Raw genomic sequence first — 21,599 nt, 5'->3', positions numbered from 1 at the left:
TTACCTAATATCTCAAAATAGTCTCAAATCATGATCTCGTATATTTTACTTACTTTAGATAAAATTTCCCAAACTGAATTTTTATGAATAAAGTATGTGAATATAAGTAATGAATGTATCACCAGATTCAAGATAGTCATCAGCAGAAGGCTGATGAAGGAGTTCAAATAGATTCACAGACGTGGATTAAGAAAGTTCCTTAGGGGGCTGGGGATATGGCCTAGTGGCAAGAGAGCTTGCCTAGATATGTATACTGGGTTCGATTCCCCAGCACCACATATACAGAAAAAGGCCAGAAGTGGCGCTGTGGCTCAAGTGGCAGAGTGCTAGCCTTGAGCAAAAGGAAGCTAGGGACAGTGCTCAGGCCCTGAGTCCAAGGCCCAGGACTGGTCAAAAAAAAAAAAAAAAAAGAAAGAAAGTTCCTTAACATCCGCGTTGAACTAACTTACTGACTTGATAAGGATTTATTATTCCTGATAATCCTCTGTATGATAAGGGGACCTGCAGAATCAAAATCAATGCTCTAGTAGAGTACACATTCAAACTATAGAAGATAACATCTGAAACAAATATTTATGACCCCAACATTGATGAAAAAGGGAAAGTCGGCCTGCCAGTCATTCATGTTGAGAACTGGAAGCTAGCAACCCAGACTGAGCAAGTAATTCAGTTCCTTGTGTGCCTAGTGAGCAGCCCCTAGAGGAACCCTTAAGCCAATGGGCTGGTCTAGCTGAAGAATACTCTAAGGATGGTAATATATATATATACATATATATCTTACATATATTATATAATATATATACACTGTGTGTGTTTATAACTGTAAGGATGCTGAAATATAAGAGAAAGCTACCTGTGGACTAAAGTCTGCTATGAAAGATTCCAGCAATGTTGAGCAGAGAACTGAAGCAGTGCATTCAGACACCCTGTAAAGCAATGCTCTTTGGAAAATTGGCATGTGCTACTACCTGGTGTTTGCTTCTGCAGTTATTAACTTCCTACAGTTTTATTAATCAAAAGTGATCTAGGTGACCTGTAAAGAAAGAATTTAAGGTTCTCTTTGTTAGAAAAAAGGAAGCGAAGCAAGGAAGGGGGAGAGGAGTGAAAAAGGAGCAAAGAAAGACAGAAAGAAAAAAAGAATGAAGAAAGAAGGAAAGAAAGAAAGAAAGAGAGAGAGGGGGAGGGAGGGAGGGAGTGTATTGTAAAACATGATGGCTAAGTAGATTATCTATAAAATATTTTTGTATAAATTATTTTATACAGGGGCTGGGGATATGGCCTAGTGGCAAGAGTACCTGCCTCATATACATGAGGTCCTGGGTTCGATTCCCCAGCACCACATATACAGAAAATGGCCAGAAGTAGCGCTGTGGCTCAAGTGACAGAGTGCTAGCCTTGAGCAAAAAGAAGCCAGGGACAGTGCTCAGGCCTTGAGTTCATGGCCTAGGACTGGCCAAAAAAAAAAAAATTATTTTATACAGAAAAAAGTTGCAATTAAACTTTTATTGCTCAATGGAGAACTGGGTGACTCAGATTTCTCACTTTTTTGCTTGCCTTCTGGAAATGAAATCTGTTCTTGCTTAAGTCTTGATTGCTAAAAATCTGTTTTGAAACTTTAGGAGTATGAGCTTTAGGAGTTACAAAATTTTATAATACAATTGATTCTTCATGAAGTGCTCCCCAGGACTTTGTCTCATAACACAATTGTTTGTTTATGTATAGTCAGAGAGAAGCAGAGTTCAACATAATACCACCTCCCTGACCTCTCTCCCATCATGCCATGCTGCAAGAGGTCTTTATGAGATTTTCTTATGAACGTGAAGATTGAAAACTTTTGCTTGAAATCACTATTTCTTGTCATTCTTGATAATAAAAATGAAGAAAAATTGTTGGAATGGCTTACATCTTCAGTTTTTCCATGCACCAATATGCTTTAGTATATATAGTTTTGTGGCACCTGTGGAGGTTGGGGTTTGCATAGGAGCACTGTAGGGGATGACTGTAATTCACTTCGGAACAGTTTGAAATGTCATTGGTTCGTTATGTTCAGCCTCTCAAATTCTCAGGTTAGCCACAAATTCAGCTAGATGGATCTTAAATTACATGACACTTTGGTCTTCTATCACAAAATGAGGGTTAAATGCATCTTTCAGAGTGCTTGAGATGATACGTTGTGATAATGTGTTTAATGATCATAGCTGCATTGCAAGAGTTTATATTTTAAAAAGTTCTCTAGTGGCTATTATTTTGTTAGAATTTCAAAATGATGTACTTTTGAAGGTGGAAACATTTAAGTTTTGCATTTTGGTGAGAGTTGTATAATGATTAACACAGTGCATTGATTGTCTTGGCAAATTAGTTTCATATAGCCACACCCCTCTTACATTGCTGCTTTGGCCCAGGTTGTACAACACCAGGGCATACAACCATGAGGAAATGAGTCGTTGTTCAAATGCTGGCCCCTTGTGACCAAGCCAAACAAGCTCAGAGTCCCAAAGAGGTTTCTTTTCTCTGTAGGTTTTGAGGAAAGGGTATATATTAGTATATATTAGGTTCATACTGCTTTAGAAAGCATTAAGGAAAAAATGTATTAGAACATATCATGATGGTTTTTTTATTCTAAGATATTTACATTAATAGTTTTTGTTAATAATTTTCTGCTTATGCTATTCAGGAAAAGGTTTAAATAATATTTATCTCATTTTCGTTTGTTTGTGCTGATACTGGGGGATTGAATTTAGGGCCTTGACCTCTCCTTGGCCTTTTCTGCTCAGGCTGGCCCTCTACCACTTCAGCCACATCTCCACTCCTAGCTTTTGCTAATTAATCAGAGAAGAGCCTAACAGACTTTTCTGTCCATGCTGGTTTTGAACTACGATCCTCAGATCTCATCTTACTGAGTGATTAGGATTATAGGTATAAGCCACCAGCACCTGGCTCATTTATATATTCCTTAGTAAAATAAAAAGCTACAGAAAATTAGCCAAATAACTCCAGAATTATGGATTCACTTGTTACATATATTTTACTCTTTACTTATTTTTCCTCAATTACATAAAATTAGTCCCATAGCTTGATTTGACTATTAATATTCTCTTGCTTATTTGAAAGAACTATATCAAATTCACTTATGTTGGTTGAAATAAATGTAAAGATTGGAATTTTTCTGATGCAATTATATTTCATTGAATCAAATATATGAATTGACTATGTCCTTTCTTTTGGAACTAAGGTGACCTAAAACAGAGATGTTTCCTTAGTGGACTCTGAATGAGAAGAGAAACCATTCACAAAATAGAGCAAGAGGGCGTAGAACACTTAAAATAGGGGCAGAACAGCTGCAGAGTCCAGAGAAATAGAAATGATGGACAAAATTTGCAAATAGTTTGTAGCTCCAACCTGACTCCCCTCAGAGAGAGGCGAAGCTAAAGCTTTCACCACAAGGTATGCTCAGCAGAATCTGTGGCAGGAGAGCAGACCTCCCCATGGTATGATCCCCTACCAATAGCCCTCAAGTCTGGGCTGATGATTTAGCAGGACAGTGACCTCCTCCACATGATAAGCCAGAAAAAGATAAGGCAATTTTTAACTCTTCATATATTGTAGGTCTGTGACAAGACACCATCTTGACAGAGGCTAAAATATTTGAAGGTCCTGAAAACAAAGAACAATCACATCTCAGGGTATTCTTTTATACCCAGCCCCAAAATCTGGGAGTTGGACAGTGAGAGACTCATGAACAAGGACAGGCTTTGACACAGGTGAGCCGAGAATTTAAGGACAACTCAAGAAACAAAAGATAGAGTGGTTGCCAGGCTCACACTACCTGATGAGAGCGGTGCTGTTTCCTGAAGATCAGTTCAGAAACAAAATACTCAGCCCTTGGCTGGCAGAGTGTTCAGCTTCCATGACATGCTGGCTATCAGCACTGGTCAGTAGGCAGGCAGAATTTGAGACCAAACTACTTTGGGGCCAGAAGAAATAAAGGACAAAGATTAAGGTTTCTTGGGACTACATTTCTTGGAATGGGAATAGAGATGACCTTGAAAGGTGGTCAAGGAGAGGGAGGATTTAACATGGATAAGCACTGAAATCTTGGTGGGTGTCCAGCCTGGGGATTGGTATCTCCACCCTTTCTGAATAGCATCTAGTCCTAGTGCTTGAAGGTAGATACAGAAACACCAATCCTGTGACTCCATGAATACCTTCTTTCTATGAGGTCTTGCTAATAGATAACTCTGAAATCATTGACTATAGGTCCTGGGCTTACAAGATCACTCTCAGCTTCTTCCCCTACCCAGAGTGATGAATTTCACAATGGCCATGATCTGAAAGACTGAAACTGTAGGCAGAGCATTTAATTCCCACAGTCATCTACCAGCAATGCAGAACTTACAACTCCTTTGCAAACCCTCCCCTCTCTCCAATCATGCACATTTCGAAAATTCAAACAAACTGTTGCAGAATACAGTCTCAGAAGCCCATACAACATTCTTCAAAGTAACTTGTACTTTAGGACATAAAGCAAGTCTTAACAAATAGAAGAAAACAAATATAACTTCCTATATTTTGTGAAACCACAGTGGAATAAAAACACAAATGAATAGCAAAGATGGAACACATGGAGGCTGTCAATGCTGAATGATGACTGGATCATTGAAGAAATGGGGGGGGGGGGTGGAAATTCCTACAGTCAGAGGGAAATGAAGCCGCAACTTACTAGAACTTTTCAGACACAGCGACCAGGAAACTATACAACTATAAACTCCTATAATAAGAAGACAGAATTATTCAAATAAATACAGAAAGAACCAATGAAAAATAGTTGATTCTATGAAAGAATAAACAAAGTACATAGGGGTTACAGTTTCATATGTAAGGCAGTGCATACATTTCTTATTGAACTTATTACCTCCTCCCTCATTTTCCCCTTCCTTCCCCCTTTCCTTTTTCCCTCCCCCCCCACGAGTTGTACAGTTGGTTTACAACATATACTTTTGTAAGTGTTGCTGTTGCATTGATTTGTCTTTTTATCCTTTGTCTCTCGATTTTTGTACTTTCTTTCCTTTCCCTAGTTCCAATACACGTATATACAATATCCAGGGTACCAAAATCAGTTACAGTGATATCAGGTGTAGGAGAAAAATGAAGGTGGAAGTAACAAGTTGGGTAAGAAATGTACGCACTGCCTTAAATATGAAACTGTAACCACTCTGTACATCACTTTGACAATAAAGGAATGAAAAAAAATTAAAACAAAAAATAATAGAGTGCTTCTCCCGGAGCTTTTGTGCTCAAGGCTAGCATTCTACCATTTGAGTCATAACCCCACTTCTGGCACTTAGTTCCTGAGTATTTTATTGGAGATAAGAGTCCCACAGACAATGATGAATTTAGCAGCGATCCTCACTAGACACTGTTGAAAATGAACTGTACAGCTTGTGGGTGATAGAAGTCAGGAGGGAAAAATCTTGGAGAAAATGATGGGAGAGGTGACACTGTTCAAAAAAAATGTATTCAGTACAGGACTTGTGTAACTGCAACCCCTCTGTCCATCACCTTTATAATAAAACTTTAAAAACAATACAGAAGGCAGTACTTAATTCATTAGCGATCTGAGTTGACAGGTAGCACCTTGATTTATTGCCTTTCCCAACTGCCAATGGTTCAAGATATCACATTGTAAAGAAAGAGAAAAGTAACATTGAAATGAGTGAGTGCCTCAAACTTTAGAGTAGGAAACATAATTAACTATCCTATAACCAAAAACATTCAGTGTCCTTTCTATAGAATTCAAGTTCACTCAGACACTAATTTGCTACAAGCCAGGTACCAATTGCTCATGCCTATAATCCTAGCTACACTGGATGCTGCCATCTGAGGATCAATATTCAAAGCCAATCTGGGCAGGAATGTCATTGAGATTCTTATCTTCAATTAAAAATCAAAAAAGCTGAAAGTTGAGCTGTGGCTCAAGTGGTAGAATGCTAGCCTTGAGCACAAAATCTCAGTGACAGCACCCAGGTTCTGAGGTCAAGCCCCAGAACCAGGGGAAAAAAAAATCCCCAAGTCACATATTTAGTTAGGAATATAACCTAGGCCTAGAAACTATAGTTCTTTCATCAGATACTCTTGCTTATAAGTATTTGAAATATTTTGGTATGTGGTAAAAATGTGAGTTCTTGACAAGTACTGATTGTCCACACCTATAATCCCAGCTACTGAGGCAGATACATTCTTGAGACTCATAGTTCCAATTAACCAGAAAAAGCTGGAACTAAAAGTGGGACTCAAGTGGTAGAATGCCGGCCATGAGCAAAAGAGCTGATCCAGAACATGAGGCTCTGAGTTCAATCACCAGTGCCAGATAAAAATAAAACAAAAAATTCAAATATATGAATAAATAAATAAGGAATTTCACATTATTCTTTGTGAATAATGTTCTATACGTATACATCTATATAGATTCTATTAATCATGTGTCATTCATCTCATCTTGGGCACTTCCAGTCCATTAAGAGCTTGCAAGCCCGGTTTGAGTTATATTATTTCTTGTGGCTTTTTTTAAAAAAAAAAAAATCTAAATACATTGGAAGTAAGCATCCCTACCATACACATAGAATCAAAAGGTTTATGTGCACTTTTGTGGCAGTTTACTTTAGATGTATACATTGATTACACTTTAAAATACACTGAAAGCTCTTTAATAAAAACATGGGAAATGGGGATGAGGAAAGTAAATGAGGAGTTAAATCTGATTAAAACACTATTCAAAAGCCAGGCACTAGAGACTCATGCCTCTAGTCCTAGCTACTCAGGAGGCTTGAGATCTGGAAATCAAGCTTTGAATCTAGCCTGGACATGAAAGACCTTCATACTAAGGGAAGTGACCCAGACCCAAAGAAACATAAACCCTATGGGTACCCTCATAGGGAATAAGTAGTACATATCTAGGATAGACATAGACAAATAGCACAACAGCTCACTAACAATGCCCATATGAATGTATAAGATAATGCTAAGTTAAATGAACTCCATGTTATGGAAATAAGTGGCATATCATTGCTGTAGTTAACTTCAACATACCTAGTAAAACTGTAACTTTTGTTCTCTCATATTCCCTACCTGTGGTTTTACTCCTGTGATTACTGTAAATGATCTTAGTACCCTGGATAATGTATAAACGTGTATTGGAACTAGGGCAAGAAAAGGGAATACCAAAAATGAGAGACAAGGGATAAAAAGACAAAACATTGAAAAATTGATATTTACAAAGCCAACTGGTGTAAATTAACTGTACAACTCACGGGGGAGAGGGGACTAAGGAGGGAGGAGATGGGGGAAAAATGAGGGAGGAGGTAACAAGTTGGATAAGTAATGTACTTGCCTTACATGTGAACCTGTAACCCCTCTGTACTTCACTTTGACAAGAAGAAGGAGGAGGAGGAGAAGGAGGAGGAAGTGTAAGAGGAGGAGGAGGAGGAGGAGGAGGAGGAGGAGGAGGAGGAGGAGGAGGAGGAGGAGGAGGAGAAGAAGAAGAAGAAGAAGAAGAAGAAGAAGAAGAAGAAGAAGAAGAAGAAGAAGAAGAAGAAGAAGAAGAAGAGAGAGAGAGAGAGAGAGAGAGAGAGAGAGAGAGAGAGAGAGAGAGAGAGAGAGGAACCCGAAGTAGAGTTTTGGGTGAAGTGGTACAGCACTATCCTTAAGCAAATGAAGTTCAGGGACAGCACTTGGTCCCTGAATTCAAGCCCCAGAACAGGCACACACACATATGCACACACAAACACTCTCTCACACACACAACCACTGTACATACATATGTAAAAAAACAAGATAAAACTTTTTTGAATATGCATCATAAATTAAAAATAATGAATGTGAAAACTGTTCTTGTCCAGGATGAGGTTACTAATGGAAGGGTAAACAGTGAGCATGTCGAATATGGTCAAAATACTTTACATACATGTGTCAAATCAGGAAAGTAAACCCTTTTGAAATTTGTCTGGGAATGGTGAGGAGGTGAGATGAAGAAGTGATGGAGAGGGTAAATTTGGTCAAGGCACATTGTATGAATATATTGACATGTCAAAATGAAACTTCCTTGTACAATTAATTCATGCTAATGAAAATGTAGAAGGCAAAAAGCCACACACTTATTAATTTCAGTCTTTTAATTAATGATTTGGGTAACATTGAAAACTCTCTTCAAATCTTAAAAATTAAGTATTGATTTTAAAAATAAAGAATGATTGCTTGAACAATATAATCATCATGCTAATTTCAAAGCACAGACTAATTCTTTAAAAATGCAAATTTGTGAAAAACAGCATAAGACTACATGGTTGTGATCATTATTTTGTGAATTTGCTGTTTTCCACAGTCAAAACTGCTCATGTTTAACCCACTAATTTTGAAGTTTTCAAGTAGCTATTTCAAAAATTTTTTCCGCTAGCAGCAGCACTAGCTTCCTTGCAGTCTTTGTCTTCATTAAACTTTCCCAGAGAGTCAACAATTCTGGACCTAGAAGACATGTAAAATTGGTGTGTATGAACTCACAAAGTTTTCTTTTATTTCAGTTTGCCAATAAAGACTGATCAATTCTGTTTCATTTCTTTTGTGATGATTAGCTGCAAAATCATGGATTACAGAAAGAAAATAAACATGTTATTTTGTTGCTTCATTGTTCACAATATCCTTTGGCAATATCTGACCTACCAATTGCATGGCATCCTTTTCATGAATTTAGCAGTAAAATCATAAACTATACCAGAAAAGTATATTAATGTCTATATTTATAATGACAAAATACTACACAATTACTTTTTTTTTTTTTTTGCCAGTCCTGGGGTTTGGACTCTGGGTCTGAGCACTGTCCCTGGCTTCTTTTTGCTCAAGGCTAGCACTCTGCCACTTAAGCCACAGTGCCACTTCTGGCCATTTTCTGTATATGTGGTGCTGGGGAATCAAACCCAGGGCACGCTTGCCACTAGGCCATATCCCCAGCCCCCACAATCACTTTTAAAATGAGTTGAATCAATTCATTTTCTGGTATAATCCTCCAAAATGAATTTCCACTGACAGACAAGAGAGACACTGTGTGCTGGTCCTTGTGTGCAGGAAAGCTACTTGCAGTACTGAGCTACAGCCATAACACTACTACCAAGCAACTCCTATTGCACCAACACCCTAATGTATTTGAATGCTTTTAATACATAATGCTAAGATTTTTTAAATGCCTATGTACAATATATTTATGTTTAATGGGATTTATTTATATCTATAAGATTATTTTTCCTTTTAAAATAATCATAGTATAAATCTGTGGTTAGTTTGGCACAAAGATTCAGTTCATATATGCAATATATGAATGACACAGTAATCTTTTTACATGTACTTAATAAATACTTCTTTTCAGTTTTCTGGGAAGCTGAACATTGGAAGAGGAGACGCAAAGTATTTAATCCTCAATTCTGTTGGATCAAAGGAATGCAGAATAGTCAAACGATAGTAATTTCCATTAATTATGTCAAGTTTTAAAACTTTTTTTTATTTTTAAAAAGCTTAAGAGTAAAGCAGTAAGGTTTTTTTTAAAGTTCTCATGAGCAAAAATAAGAAAAATATATCTATTAGTTTGTATACACACTCCAAGACTCAAGATGAAAAGACAGACCATACGTGGAAAAGCCAAGACTCTACAAATGCCCTGCCATGGATGAAGATTAATTATTGCTAAAAACAAAAAAAAATGGAAATGATTCTCATGGGTGACAAAAATGCATTTGGAATGTGTTTTGATGTCTACACCTCTAATTTAATTACAATATTTCAAATCTTGATTTTAAAGTATTTTTAAAAATTCTTACCTATTGATTCATCCGCTTTCCTAAGAACATTCAGTGAGAACAGGACTGCATTTTGGATAGGAGTAAAGTCCTTGATGAATGGGGCTATGTCAGTTTTAAGAAGAACTCGTGGTGGCAGGCCCTTCTCGAAGTTACTTGTTCTAATCAAGGTTGGAGGATACAAGGCTACGGCTATGTAGTCTACGAAAACAGACCAATCTCTCCCAAAATCTGCTTCAGGTTTGGAATAGTAAAGAAGCCTAAAAGACAAATGGAAAACATACTCAATTATGACAAATCACCTCAGAATTTCAATCTCACAGAAAAGATCATCTTCTGATAAGAAAACAAAGTCTATACTTCATTTAGGAATAGGTTTTAAAATAGAATGACAGTCTATCCTTCAAAAGGTATGGTGGAGATAGCTAATTAAGTTTTTAAACCTAGAAAGGATCATGCCAGGTTAACATTTTATATGCTTCACTAAGGCACATTGTAAACCTGATAGCCTCCTCTCCCATAGCTTTAGCATGCTCCCTTCCTAAGCAACATTAGGCCCATCTAGTAAGGGCAGTAAATGATTAGCCTCCACCCCCTCTTCCTTGAGATGGCATTCCTTTAGTACATTTACAACCCTGTAAGACAGCAAGATCCCCTTACAAATGACCTCCAGGGTCAAGGAAGCTGCAAGACCCCCTTGACAGCAGCCATCAATCATAGCCCGAAATGGTGAAGCCCCTGGTGTGCACATCTACACCGTGGTCCCCACCTCCAAGACTTCCTAGGTTATATTTGTCACCCCAGACAACAGACTGCACTTCTCACTTCTCCTGGTGAGAAGGGGTTTTTCCCTGTCCCTTTGCCAGCAATAAACCTTTCCTTTGTTCTTCTGAACCTGGATGTCTGTGATGTTTCTGGCAATGTATAATATATTCTAACACACATTGTACTGGAAAACCTTATGATAATTGATTTATGAGGATTGTAAAAGTTTAAATAATTCTCTTTGGTAATGGAGAAACAAGTACCATTTGTATGAATCCCCAAGACACTAAGCATCCTAAAGAGAGATGTCAACTTTTCTTCTTCTTTGGGGCTTAAACTCAAAGCCTGAGAGCTATGCTTGAGATTTTGTGCTCAAAGTTAGCAGTCTAACATTTGAGCCACAAATCCATTTCTGGCTTGTTAGTCCTAAAGTTACACATAAGAATCTCATGGACTTTCCTGTTGACTTCAAACCAATATCCTCAGATCTCATCCTCCCAAATAGCTAAGATTACAGATGTAAGACACTGGCACCCAACTTTTCTTGACTTTTTATTTGGGAAAAAATTAGAGGCTTTTAAAGTGAAGGAAATATCTCAAAATGTTGAGCTTCCTTGTATTTATGTGTCTAATAATTACAGTTGGAAGTAGTAAACAGCTACACAACTCTACAATGCATAGCTTCTGTCTTAAAGAGCTTCAGCATGATAAATGATTAAAAGAAATGCAAAACTTCTTGTTCCCCATGAGACATGTACCCACCCTGCTTGGCTCACTAAGAATATGCTCCTCCAAACCTTATCAATGTCATCACCTAGGCTATCTCATTGAAAATCAGCAATCATTCTTTTTTATGTTCCCCTGGCACCATCTGCATACTTAAAAGTTTCTTGTGTAACAAGTTTTGGGTTTGTTTGTTTTTTTGCCAGTCCTGAGGCTTGAACCCAGGGCCTGGGTACTGTCCTTAAGCTTCTTTTGCTCAAGGCTAATGCTCTACCACTTGAGCCACAGTGCCACTTCCAGCTTTTCTGTGTATGTGGTACTGAGGAATCGAACTCAGGGCTTCATGCATGCTAGGCAAGCACTTTTCCACTGAGCCACATTCCCAGCCTGAAAGTTTTTTATATCTTTGGATCCTATTCTCATTCACAGTAGCTAGGTTTTTTTGTTTATTTGTTTGTTTTGGGTGGGTTTGTTTGGTTTTTTTGGTTTGTTTGGGTTTTTTTTTTTTTTTTTTGCCTGTCCTGGGGCTTGGACTCAGGGCCTGAGCACTGTCCCTGGCTTCTTTCTGTTCAAGGCTAGCACTCTGCCACTTGAGCCACAGCGCCACTTCTGTCTGTTTTCTGTATATGTGGTGCTAGGGAATGGAACCCAAGACTTCATGTATATGAGGCAAGCACTCTTGCCACTAGGCCATATCCCCAGCCCTAGAAGCTAGGTCTTTTATTTTCATAGTGACTACCACCAAACAGAAAATGTTTGTATTATGCTTGTCAGGGTTAAGTAAACTATGGAATGCCCAAGGAACACAATGCTAGGGGTCCACCCTGCCTCCTTCATTGCCTGGAGGCAGTAGAACAGCAGACTTAGATCCTTGGTGATAAATGCTTGCTTGGGATTCACTGCTCTTTTTTATACCACATTTGTCTTTCAAGTAGAGTTAAGAACAGATGATAGTCAGTAGGGTTCTTGAGCAAAGAACACGAAGCCCCAGTAACTGTCACTTAGTCACATTGCAAAGGATTGGAGAACAGGAAATTGAATGACAGTACCACTTCATAGACATTAGAGAAAGGGCCCAATGTGAACTTCAATAGTAACCTTTCCAAACACTTCAATTTAAAGATTTGTTTATGCCTGGAGCCAGTGAATTTTAGGATTCCATTCTCTAAGATTGAAAGTCACACAGTAGTTTATAACTAGTGCTTACTGAAATAAATACTTCTTAATATAACCTGAAGAAAGTAACTAATAAGCACCTAAATTGGTTTGGCAGTGTGTAATGTTTCAATGGTGAACCCAAGACTTCATCACTCTCTATAATCCAGTCAGTCCCTGTTACTTTCCTACAAACTTTGGAAAAAATTTCTCTTTAAAAGAGATGAAAATGAACACAGAAACATCAAGAGATCTCCACTTCTTTCCTCCCTTGAAGCCAACTTTCACTATGAAAGCAGGTGACTGAAATTATCTTTTCTGGAGACCAAGAAGAAGAAAGACAAATTATTTGGAACTACGCTGTTTATACTCAAATGGTTGCTGAGATAAACAACATATGAAGTTTAACCAAGAAGCAAGTTCATCACTGAAAAATTATATCCTGGCCCTTACTACTGTAGTGCTGTTCCATAAGTGAATAGATTACCAAGGGACCAAGGTTCCTGAGGAAAGCCTCAAATGTGGATGAGACCCCAAGACTACCAAACATAGAAAATATGGAAAATAAAGCAGGTGCCACAAAGGGACCCACAATAATACTATTCTATTGCTGATTTCAGCAGACAAAACTAAAAACTAGAGATTAATGTTCAAAATTGTGTAAATGACCTCCTAGATTCCTTTATTTACCTACATCCTGTCACAGATGCTAGAATAAAGATTAGTCAAGAATGCATGGCTCAAACAATATTACCTTTCATTCATCTTTTCCAAGCCTAAAAGAAAATGGACTCCACCAAAAGCAAAGCACAGCAAATAATCAGAGAAATGGAACTGGATTATAAAACACAAATAAAAGGAGGGAGAAAATACCACCAAATCAACAATAAAATCAAATCAGGGAGAGGACCTAACAACTGGACCATACCTGGCATCTGGGCAGATCACAGAAGGTGCATACCTTAGAAACAGATCTTTCTAAGAAGAGGAGCTGCATGCCGTGTGTAGCACATCACACAAAGTAATAGTGTTATGTGCACAGAGCACTGAGAGAGCCAACACACAGGAAAATGATCATCTCTCAGGAGGATAAAACAGTAAGGAAAAGTGATCCATTCAGTCTTAGACTAGTAATTACTGCCCTAGGAATCTATACTCTGAACATCAGCATAAGGAAGATAACAAACTTTGAATGTGATACTTCTCTGTCAAATGCTTTCTAAGGTAGACTATCCAAAACTATTTACAGATAATGCTATAACCACTGGTGATGGGACTTGTTGGTTTTGTTTTTTAATTGGCCTCAGGACTTGAACTCAAGGCCTGGGCACTGTCCCTGAGTATATTTGCTCAAAGCTACTTTCAGCCACAGTTCCACTTCTGGGTGTTTGGTGGTTAATTAGAGATAAGAGTCTCACAAATGTCCCTTCCTGGGATAGCTTCAAAACTGGATCCTGAGATGTCAGCCTACTGAGTAGCTAGGATTACAGGCATGAGCCACCAGAACCCGGCCTGGGATTTGTTTTGTAATATTAAGGTTGAAAACCACTACCTCTATAAAGGAAAAATAAGATGGTGTAAATAGGTTTTTAAAAGCCACAACATTTTAAATTTATTCTTACTTATCTTCAAAATCTCCAAGAGATCCTTCCACAGAGGAGGTATGTGCAGACCATAGGTATCTCAAGATATCATCAAAGTTAGTGGAAGATGACTTCAGATACTAAAGTATAGAAAAGAAACTATGGTTTGAAACAATTCAAAAAACGGAAGGATTTCTCAACTCAGAAATATTCTACATAAAATTAGTTTGAGTTTCTAAGATTTAATATGTATAAGACGTTAGTGACAGACACTTGGTGACAGAATATAAATATATATGTATATGTATATATGTGGATGTGGATATACATATATACATAATGTATGATTGTATATATATGTGTATATTCATGTATATATGTATATATATATATTACTGTTGGTAAAGCACATTTTTCCAGAAAACAGGAACTCCAATTATTTTCAAAGGATCTGTAGTTTTATACTACCCAGAAATATTTGTGGCATATTCACCCACAAACATTATTAAAATTACCACAAAAGTAAGAAGGGAAATTTTTGCTTGAAGATTTAATTACACCTACAGCAATGAATTAATAACTAAATAGATAAGAAGTACATCTTTTCATCATTGAGTTTAATCCTTTTCTGGGTTTGACATAGGTATGCTTTGTCATTTATTTTATTTATTTGGTGGTACGAGGTTTGAACTTGACCTCCTGCTCACTAGTCAGGAACTCTAACACTTGAGGCATGTCTTCACACTTTTTCTGTTTTAACTATTGATTTGCTTCATCCAACCACAAATGACATCCTTGATCTATAGCCTTTCCCTATAGCTGCACTCATAGGTTCATGTCACCATGCCTGGCTCATTGAGAGATGTGGGTTTCTACTAATGTTTTGGTAGTCCTTGAACCCAACCCCAATCCTCCTGATCTCTGCTTCACATTGTGCGATTGTAGGCATGATTCATAATGCCTAGCTTCTCATTAAATATTTATATCCAAAAAAGCTTCTAATTATTTAGTCCTTCCCGTTTATGATTATTTATTGATTTTCACTGAAATAAATTGGTTCCTCTAAAATCAACTCTGCAATTACATTTCACCTAAGACTGCACAGTTCACCTAAACTTACTATTAGTCATTCAAGCTTGTCTATCCTATAGTAAAAAACAATCCATTATCCTCACTTTGGGGGTTATATTTTACTTTAATTGGGAACAATGGATAAATTTTGTATTAATGCTGTGTTGGAATTATAATTATCAATGACATGCATTGTTACTGTGATACTTAGCCTCAATATATGTACTAAAACAATTCGCATTTTCACAGTAAGGAAAATGTTTTTGTACACTGCCCCCAAAATAATCATTAATAAAAAATGTAATATAATTGCATGAATGTCTTGACATGTCACTTGTAATAAGAGTATATGGTAATACTTAAAGAAGGAACCTGATAAAAATCATGCCACTTGTTCATCATCTCAGGGTAGGATGCACGACAGCCAGAAACATTGTAACAAAACCTCTGCTGATCCTTGGGTGGTGGCAACAGTGTGACTTGGTCAGGAGATATCCCCATGATGCCAGAATCAACCGCAGCAAGGAAAGGTATTGCACACAGAAAATAATTTATATCTGTAAGAACAAAGGAACATCAGGAGAATTTTTATTTGCATGTGTGCAGGTTCCAAGGGTTGAGTTCAGAGCCTCACAGTATTACTCTGTTTTTTCACTCCTGGCTGATGCTTTACCACTTTAGCTATGCCACCAGTCCCACTATTTTGCTTGCTAGTTGATGATGGAGTCTCAGAGATTTTCTTCTTAGTCTGGCTTCAAACTCTTGAAACTTAGATGCTCTGAACCCAGCTTCCTATCCATTAGGTATAAAGGCATAAGTCACTGGTACCAGTTTCAAAATCCTGTTTATAATGAGACCATATGACATTAACTATTGCTGGAAATGTTAACTAGTTCAACTACTCTGAAAAGAAGTGTGGGATTCCTCAAAGACTAAACATAGAACTCTTCTAGGATCCAGTAATCCCACTCCTGGCATTTATCCAAATGATCACAAACAAGCCCATACTAAAGCTACCAGCACAAGTATGTTCATCACATCATTATTTCCCATAGCTAAGATACCAACCCAGATGTTCTTCAGTAGATGAATGGATGAAGACAGTGTGGTCTCTATACACAATGGAATCTATGCTCCCATCAGAAAGAATGGCCTTTCCCCATTCATAAGGAAATGGAAAGAGTTGGAAAAAATCATTTTTAGTGAAGTAAGCCCTACCCAAAGAAACATAGGCTCCATGGTTTCTCTCATTTGTAATAATTAGTATATGTCTAGAATAGTCATAGAAGAGGATCACAATAGCTCAATAGCTATGTACATAATACTATATAAAACGATGCTATAGAATGTATGTTTCTTTGTGTCTGGCTCACTTCACTTAATATGATTTTACATCTATGATAGTCCTAGCAGAGGATCACAATAGCTTTGTACATATGATCATATAAGCTGATGTTAAGTGAAATGAACTCCAAGAAATAGAATCAAAAGGTTTTTCATTGTTGTCATTATTTTTTATTTTTATTTTTTTGGCCAGTCCTGGGCCTTGGACTCAGGGCCTGAGCACTGTCCCTGGCTTCTTCCCGCTCAAGGCTAGCACTCTGCCACTTGAGCCACAGCGCCGCTTCTGGCCGTTTTCTGTATATGTGGTGCTGGGGAATCGAACCTAGGGCCTCATGTGTCCGAGGCAGGCACTCTTGCCACTAGGCTATATCCCCAGCCCCTGTTGTCATTATTTTTAATGTACTATGTGAAGCTATTTCTTTTTTCTTTCATTTTCCTTTTCTATGGTTTATTACCTGTTGTCATTGTATTTGCTTTGTACCCTAGGTACTATATATACATTTATCTGAATTAGGGAAGGAAAGGGGAGCATCAAAATGGTGAGAAAAAGGATAAAGGGCAAACCAATGCAACAGTGATACTTGTAAGACTATGTTGGAAATGAACTTTACAGCTCATGGGGAGGAGGACTGCGGGGAGGGAAGGTGGGAGAAAAATGAGGGAGGGGTAACAATGTTTTTGACAGGAAATGTACTCACTACCTTGCTTATATAACTGTAACCCCTCTGTACATCACACTTACAATAAAATAAAATACTCATATTCAGAAGCAGGAGATAAAAATTGGGAGCCAAACTCAAAAACACTATATAACCCCCCCTAAGAATCATGTATATATATTCAATGTATTTGTGTGGGTAATACTATAATCAATATATACTGGCTCAAGAAATGTATTAACCAAAATATGGTAGATTTAAAGGCAACCTCAAATAGTATAATTCCTTAGGAAGGCAAAATCAAAATTCAGTAAAATAAAACACCAGGAAGCAGTTACCTGAAAGGGGTGGAGTGGGGTGGGACAAAGGGGAAGAAGAGAAGAGGGGGAGAATTCAGTCAAGAATCCAATTTATATCCTACAAAAATAAGGAGAGTGAAGGAAGGGGTGGGTAATGGAGAGATGAGTGAGAATGTTAAAAGGACTGAAATTGATCAAGATGCATTTTATTTATAAATCCTTCTGTTAAATGGCAACTATTTTGTATGGCTACTTAACAGATAATAAAAACAAAAGAACAGCCAGATACTAGTGGTCCAGGCCTGTAATACTAGCTACTCAGGAAGCTGAGATATGAGAATCATGGTTGGAAGCCAGCCTGGGCAGCAAAGTTCCTGAGACTCTTATCTCCAATTAACCACCAGAAAACTGCAAGTGAAGCCATGTCTCAAAGTGATAGAACACTAGCCTTGAGCAAGAGAAGCTCAGTTACAGTGCCAAGGCCCTGAGTTTAGGCCCTATGACTGACAAAAAATAAATAAATAAAACAAATTATTTTCCCTATGGCCCTTAAGAAAAGAACATGAATGTCAATTTGAAAATAAAAAATAATTTAATAGAGTTAGTAATACTCACTTTTCAAGTATTTAATAAAATAGGAAGAAAATTATCAAATTGAAGTTCATACAATATCTCTTACCCAGTTATATTGTGAATTATAATTTTTCTAAACTACTCTAACATGATTGTGGATTTGGCAAATGGATATTTTCTCTCTTATAGATGTATATTTCATTTGAAGATATAGAAAGTGTTTGGTTTCAGCCCTTGTTTTACCCCAAGTCTCCAGAACAAACTATCCTGAGTTCTAGCAGTAGATCACAGATCAATAAATAATGAGATTGACAATCATATGACATTAAAGTTTCTACCTCCAGATACCGTATTACAGCAGATTTAAACATTCGAATCCATACTGATACCCACTAGAAATCAATGATGTACCATAGCCATAACGATGCATTTTTTCATAATGTCGTATGTCCCAGTATAGCAGGATGATATATTGAACTACTAAGCTAATGGGGAGGGGGCAGGAATTGAATTTTAGAATCATAACAAGCCTATTTTTGTACATTTGAGAAGAATGTGTACAGTAGTAAGAGAAATACATTTAGAGATACATATCACATATGACTAGCTGAGAAAGTGAAAATTAACTTTATCTTGCCTATTATAATTGGGGAATATCTCTAAGAAACAGTTATGTATATTAGTTTTTAACAAACACAAAATTAAAGAATTTAAAATTCCTCTCAATGTGTTTTAGCACTTTTTATGTGACTGAAGCCTTATATTACATGCTGATAAAATAAAATGTGAAAACTACTGTTGTGATTCATTTAACCCATTTGACCAAGCAAATCTACAGCACTGATTTCTTGTTTCTCACTTTTTGTCTTCCTCAATTCAAAAGACTCCATATAATTTTGGGAACATGCTTGCCAGGTATTATTGTTGATCTCTCAGAGGTCATCAACCTTCTTCAGTTTTGTGGTTCAGTTCTTCTGTAAAAAGTTGTATATGTCCTAAAAATGACTATTGCTGTTATATTTTATAATATGCAAAGTCTATCATGTACATGGTGAATTGATTCATTTTTATAAGAGAATTGTGAGTTGAATGCTTTCACTGGGGAAAAGACAGAAATGAGATTCTTGTAAAGTAAACCTACCAGCCCACCAACTGTCCACAGAGATACACAGATGATCTTCTGGTTCATATCCACAGTTAGTCCTTCTGGTAGGATCAGCTAATCTCCCTGGAGAATAAAGATTTCACATAAAGAAGAGTATATAGATTAGTAGTGATTGAGTATTCTTAAAGCCTATAATTCAGATCTAATGTTATTTTGTGCTTAGTAATTATGCTTAAATTTGCAATGAAGTTTCTACTAGAAATAGACCAAAAAGAACTTGTGGACAAAAGAGAACAGCAGAAATATAATTATTCTGATGAGGACCAAAAACAATTAATTTTCAAAAGCATGTATGTCATAATAGAGTTCTATTTTACTTAGATCAAGGGAAGAAAAACAAGGGGTTTCTCACCTGTTCCAAATTGCCAGGAATGTTGCAAAGGCAGTCCCCATAAAACATTTTGCTCATTTTCTGGAGCAAATTTTGAAAAATATGTTGCTGTCTGGTTCAACAAAATTTTATACATCCCTTGTCTTTTAGGATAGACCCAGGGATCAATAATGTATCTTCCATTCTCCACCTTGTAGTCACTGAACTGGCCAGGACTCTCATCCCATAGAAGGGGATAGAAACTTGAAAGGTTAGAAGTTCCTGCTACAGAGGAAGAAAGACAACCCACTAATACACATGCCCAAGAAGGGATGAAAGCCATGGTCCCAGTGCTGGGGAATTGAGATTGTGTCAGCTTTTATAGAAGAATGAAGGAGGAAGTGGCAATATTTCCTACTCCACATCTTATCACCTCTTTACAGAGGGTGGAAGTATTGACAACTTTGATACATTTGTTGACATTTACTAGGAGTTAGTTATTTTTGCCAGCAGTGAAGAATTCACGTTATGCAAGAACCTAAATACAAAATAAAGATTGTTATCCTGTACTGTATGAAAGATTTGTCAACCAAAAAATGTTCCAAAAGTTTTCCAACGTATATTGTGGTTGTAAAATAGATCATTGGTGGCATTAGGATACTTTCCCTCATTTAAAAAAATACCTCAACATATTTCACAGAAAATATTGGATAAATGAAAATGGGATTATCAGAATTTATAATCACAAGCAGGCAAAGTATGCTATAAAATATTATTGATTTTGTTATAAAGTAAATTTCTGTTTGAAGAAAGCAACTTATTTGGTACATAGACTTGTAAAAACAATATAGTATTCTCAAAATCAAAAAGAGAAAGAAAAGAAAAACACTTTTTCAGTTCTTACCAATTTATTGAAGAAAGAAGCTTGAAGTATATCCAATTAGCTCAGTTCCATAGACAAAATCAATAGAATAGACATAACCAGTTTGTTGCACAAAGCTGATAACAAATTCCGATTACCAATTCTTTGCAGTAAAGAATCTTAAAAAATTGAACTGAGCACCAGTGGCTCATGCCTGTAATCCTAGCTACTCAAAGGAGGCTGAGTTCTGAGGATCATGGTTCAAAGCCAGCCCAGGCAGGAAAGTCTGTGAGACTCTTCATTCAACCAGCAAAAAAGCTGGAAATTGAGCTGTGGCTCAAAGTGGTAGACTGCTAGCCTTGAAGGGAAAAGCTTAGGTACAAAATCCAGGCCTTGAGTTCAAGCTCCATGCCTGACAAAAAAAATTGCCCCAAAACGTATGATTTCCAATAATTAAAGCTATATTTATTTATAGAACTGTGACAATGCGATATAAATACAAATTATTTCTCCACCCCATGACATGTTTATAGATGGAGAATATGTGCCACTGCTGCTTCCCTTCCTGTAGAATGTGGCATGAAATGATGGTGAAACCTCAGTTTGGGTCTCCATGCATCAGACACTACTTTAAGTATGATGGAAAGGAAAACTGGGTATTGCATTGCCTAAGGTCTATAAAACTGTACAGCCATGAAATGTCTCAGAATACCTATATCTCCATTTTTTAATGAGAAACATTAAGTTTTATTCACAAGTAGTTGAATCTGAAAATCTGAAATATTAGCTTAACTATATCCATACATTGTTTGCCATGTCAAGGGTTTGGTTTAATCCTGCATAGTAGGCCAAGGCGTCTATTTAACCCTGAATAGCAGGTCAAGGGTTCTGTTTAATCCTTCCATGGCTCTAGATTAAATAACTTCAGCATGATTCAAATATTTATTCTTGTTATATTCTTTACCCAATAGCCACTTTCCCATTAATTATTAAAATTTCCACTAATAATTTAAAATGGAAGTAGTTTGAATTGCTATTACTCTGCAGCTAGAACATGAGCATTATAAACACAAATGTGTGTTCCATATTTATAAAAAAAATGAATATACATTACATATTTCTCTAAAATTGAGCTCCAAAATCATTGTCGGTAGAAAAATCTTTAAGAGCACTCTTTTTAATGTCAAAAACAACATTAAAATCATTGATGATACAATATGAGGAACTCAGTAAAGACAAAGAAATTAAAAG

At 36.9% G+C, this 21,599-nt stretch overlaps 1 protein-coding gene across 1 annotated transcript; it reads right to left on the bottom strand.

The window, feature by feature from the left end:
- Positions 1–8,173: 8,173 nt before the first annotated feature.
- On the bottom strand, positions 8,174–19,844 carry C9H6orf58 (chromosome 9 C6orf58 homolog). The gene is made up of 6 exons (XM_048354651.1): positions 19,529–19,844; positions 19,153–19,239; positions 15,509–15,693; positions 14,105–14,205; positions 9,861–10,099; positions 8,174–8,517 (listed from the first exon to the last, which is right to left on the bottom strand). The coding sequence occupies exons 1-6, from the start codon at positions 19,827–19,829 to the stop codon at positions 8,417–8,419; spliced, it is 1,014 nt and encodes a 337-aa protein (XP_048210608.1). The 5' UTR covers positions 19,830–19,844; the 3' UTR covers positions 8,174–8,416.
- Positions 19,845–21,599: the final 1,755 nt, after the last annotated feature.

Source organism: Perognathus longimembris, chromosome 9 (genome assembly GCF_023159225.1).
Source record: "Perognathus longimembris pacificus isolate PPM17 chromosome 9, ASM2315922v1, whole genome shotgun sequence".
NCBI lineage: Eukaryota > Metazoa > Chordata > Mammalia > Rodentia > Heteromyidae > Perognathus > Perognathus longimembris.
The sequence above is the reverse complement of the archived record's forward strand: the minus strand, read 5'-3'. Positions and strand labels throughout refer to the sequence as shown.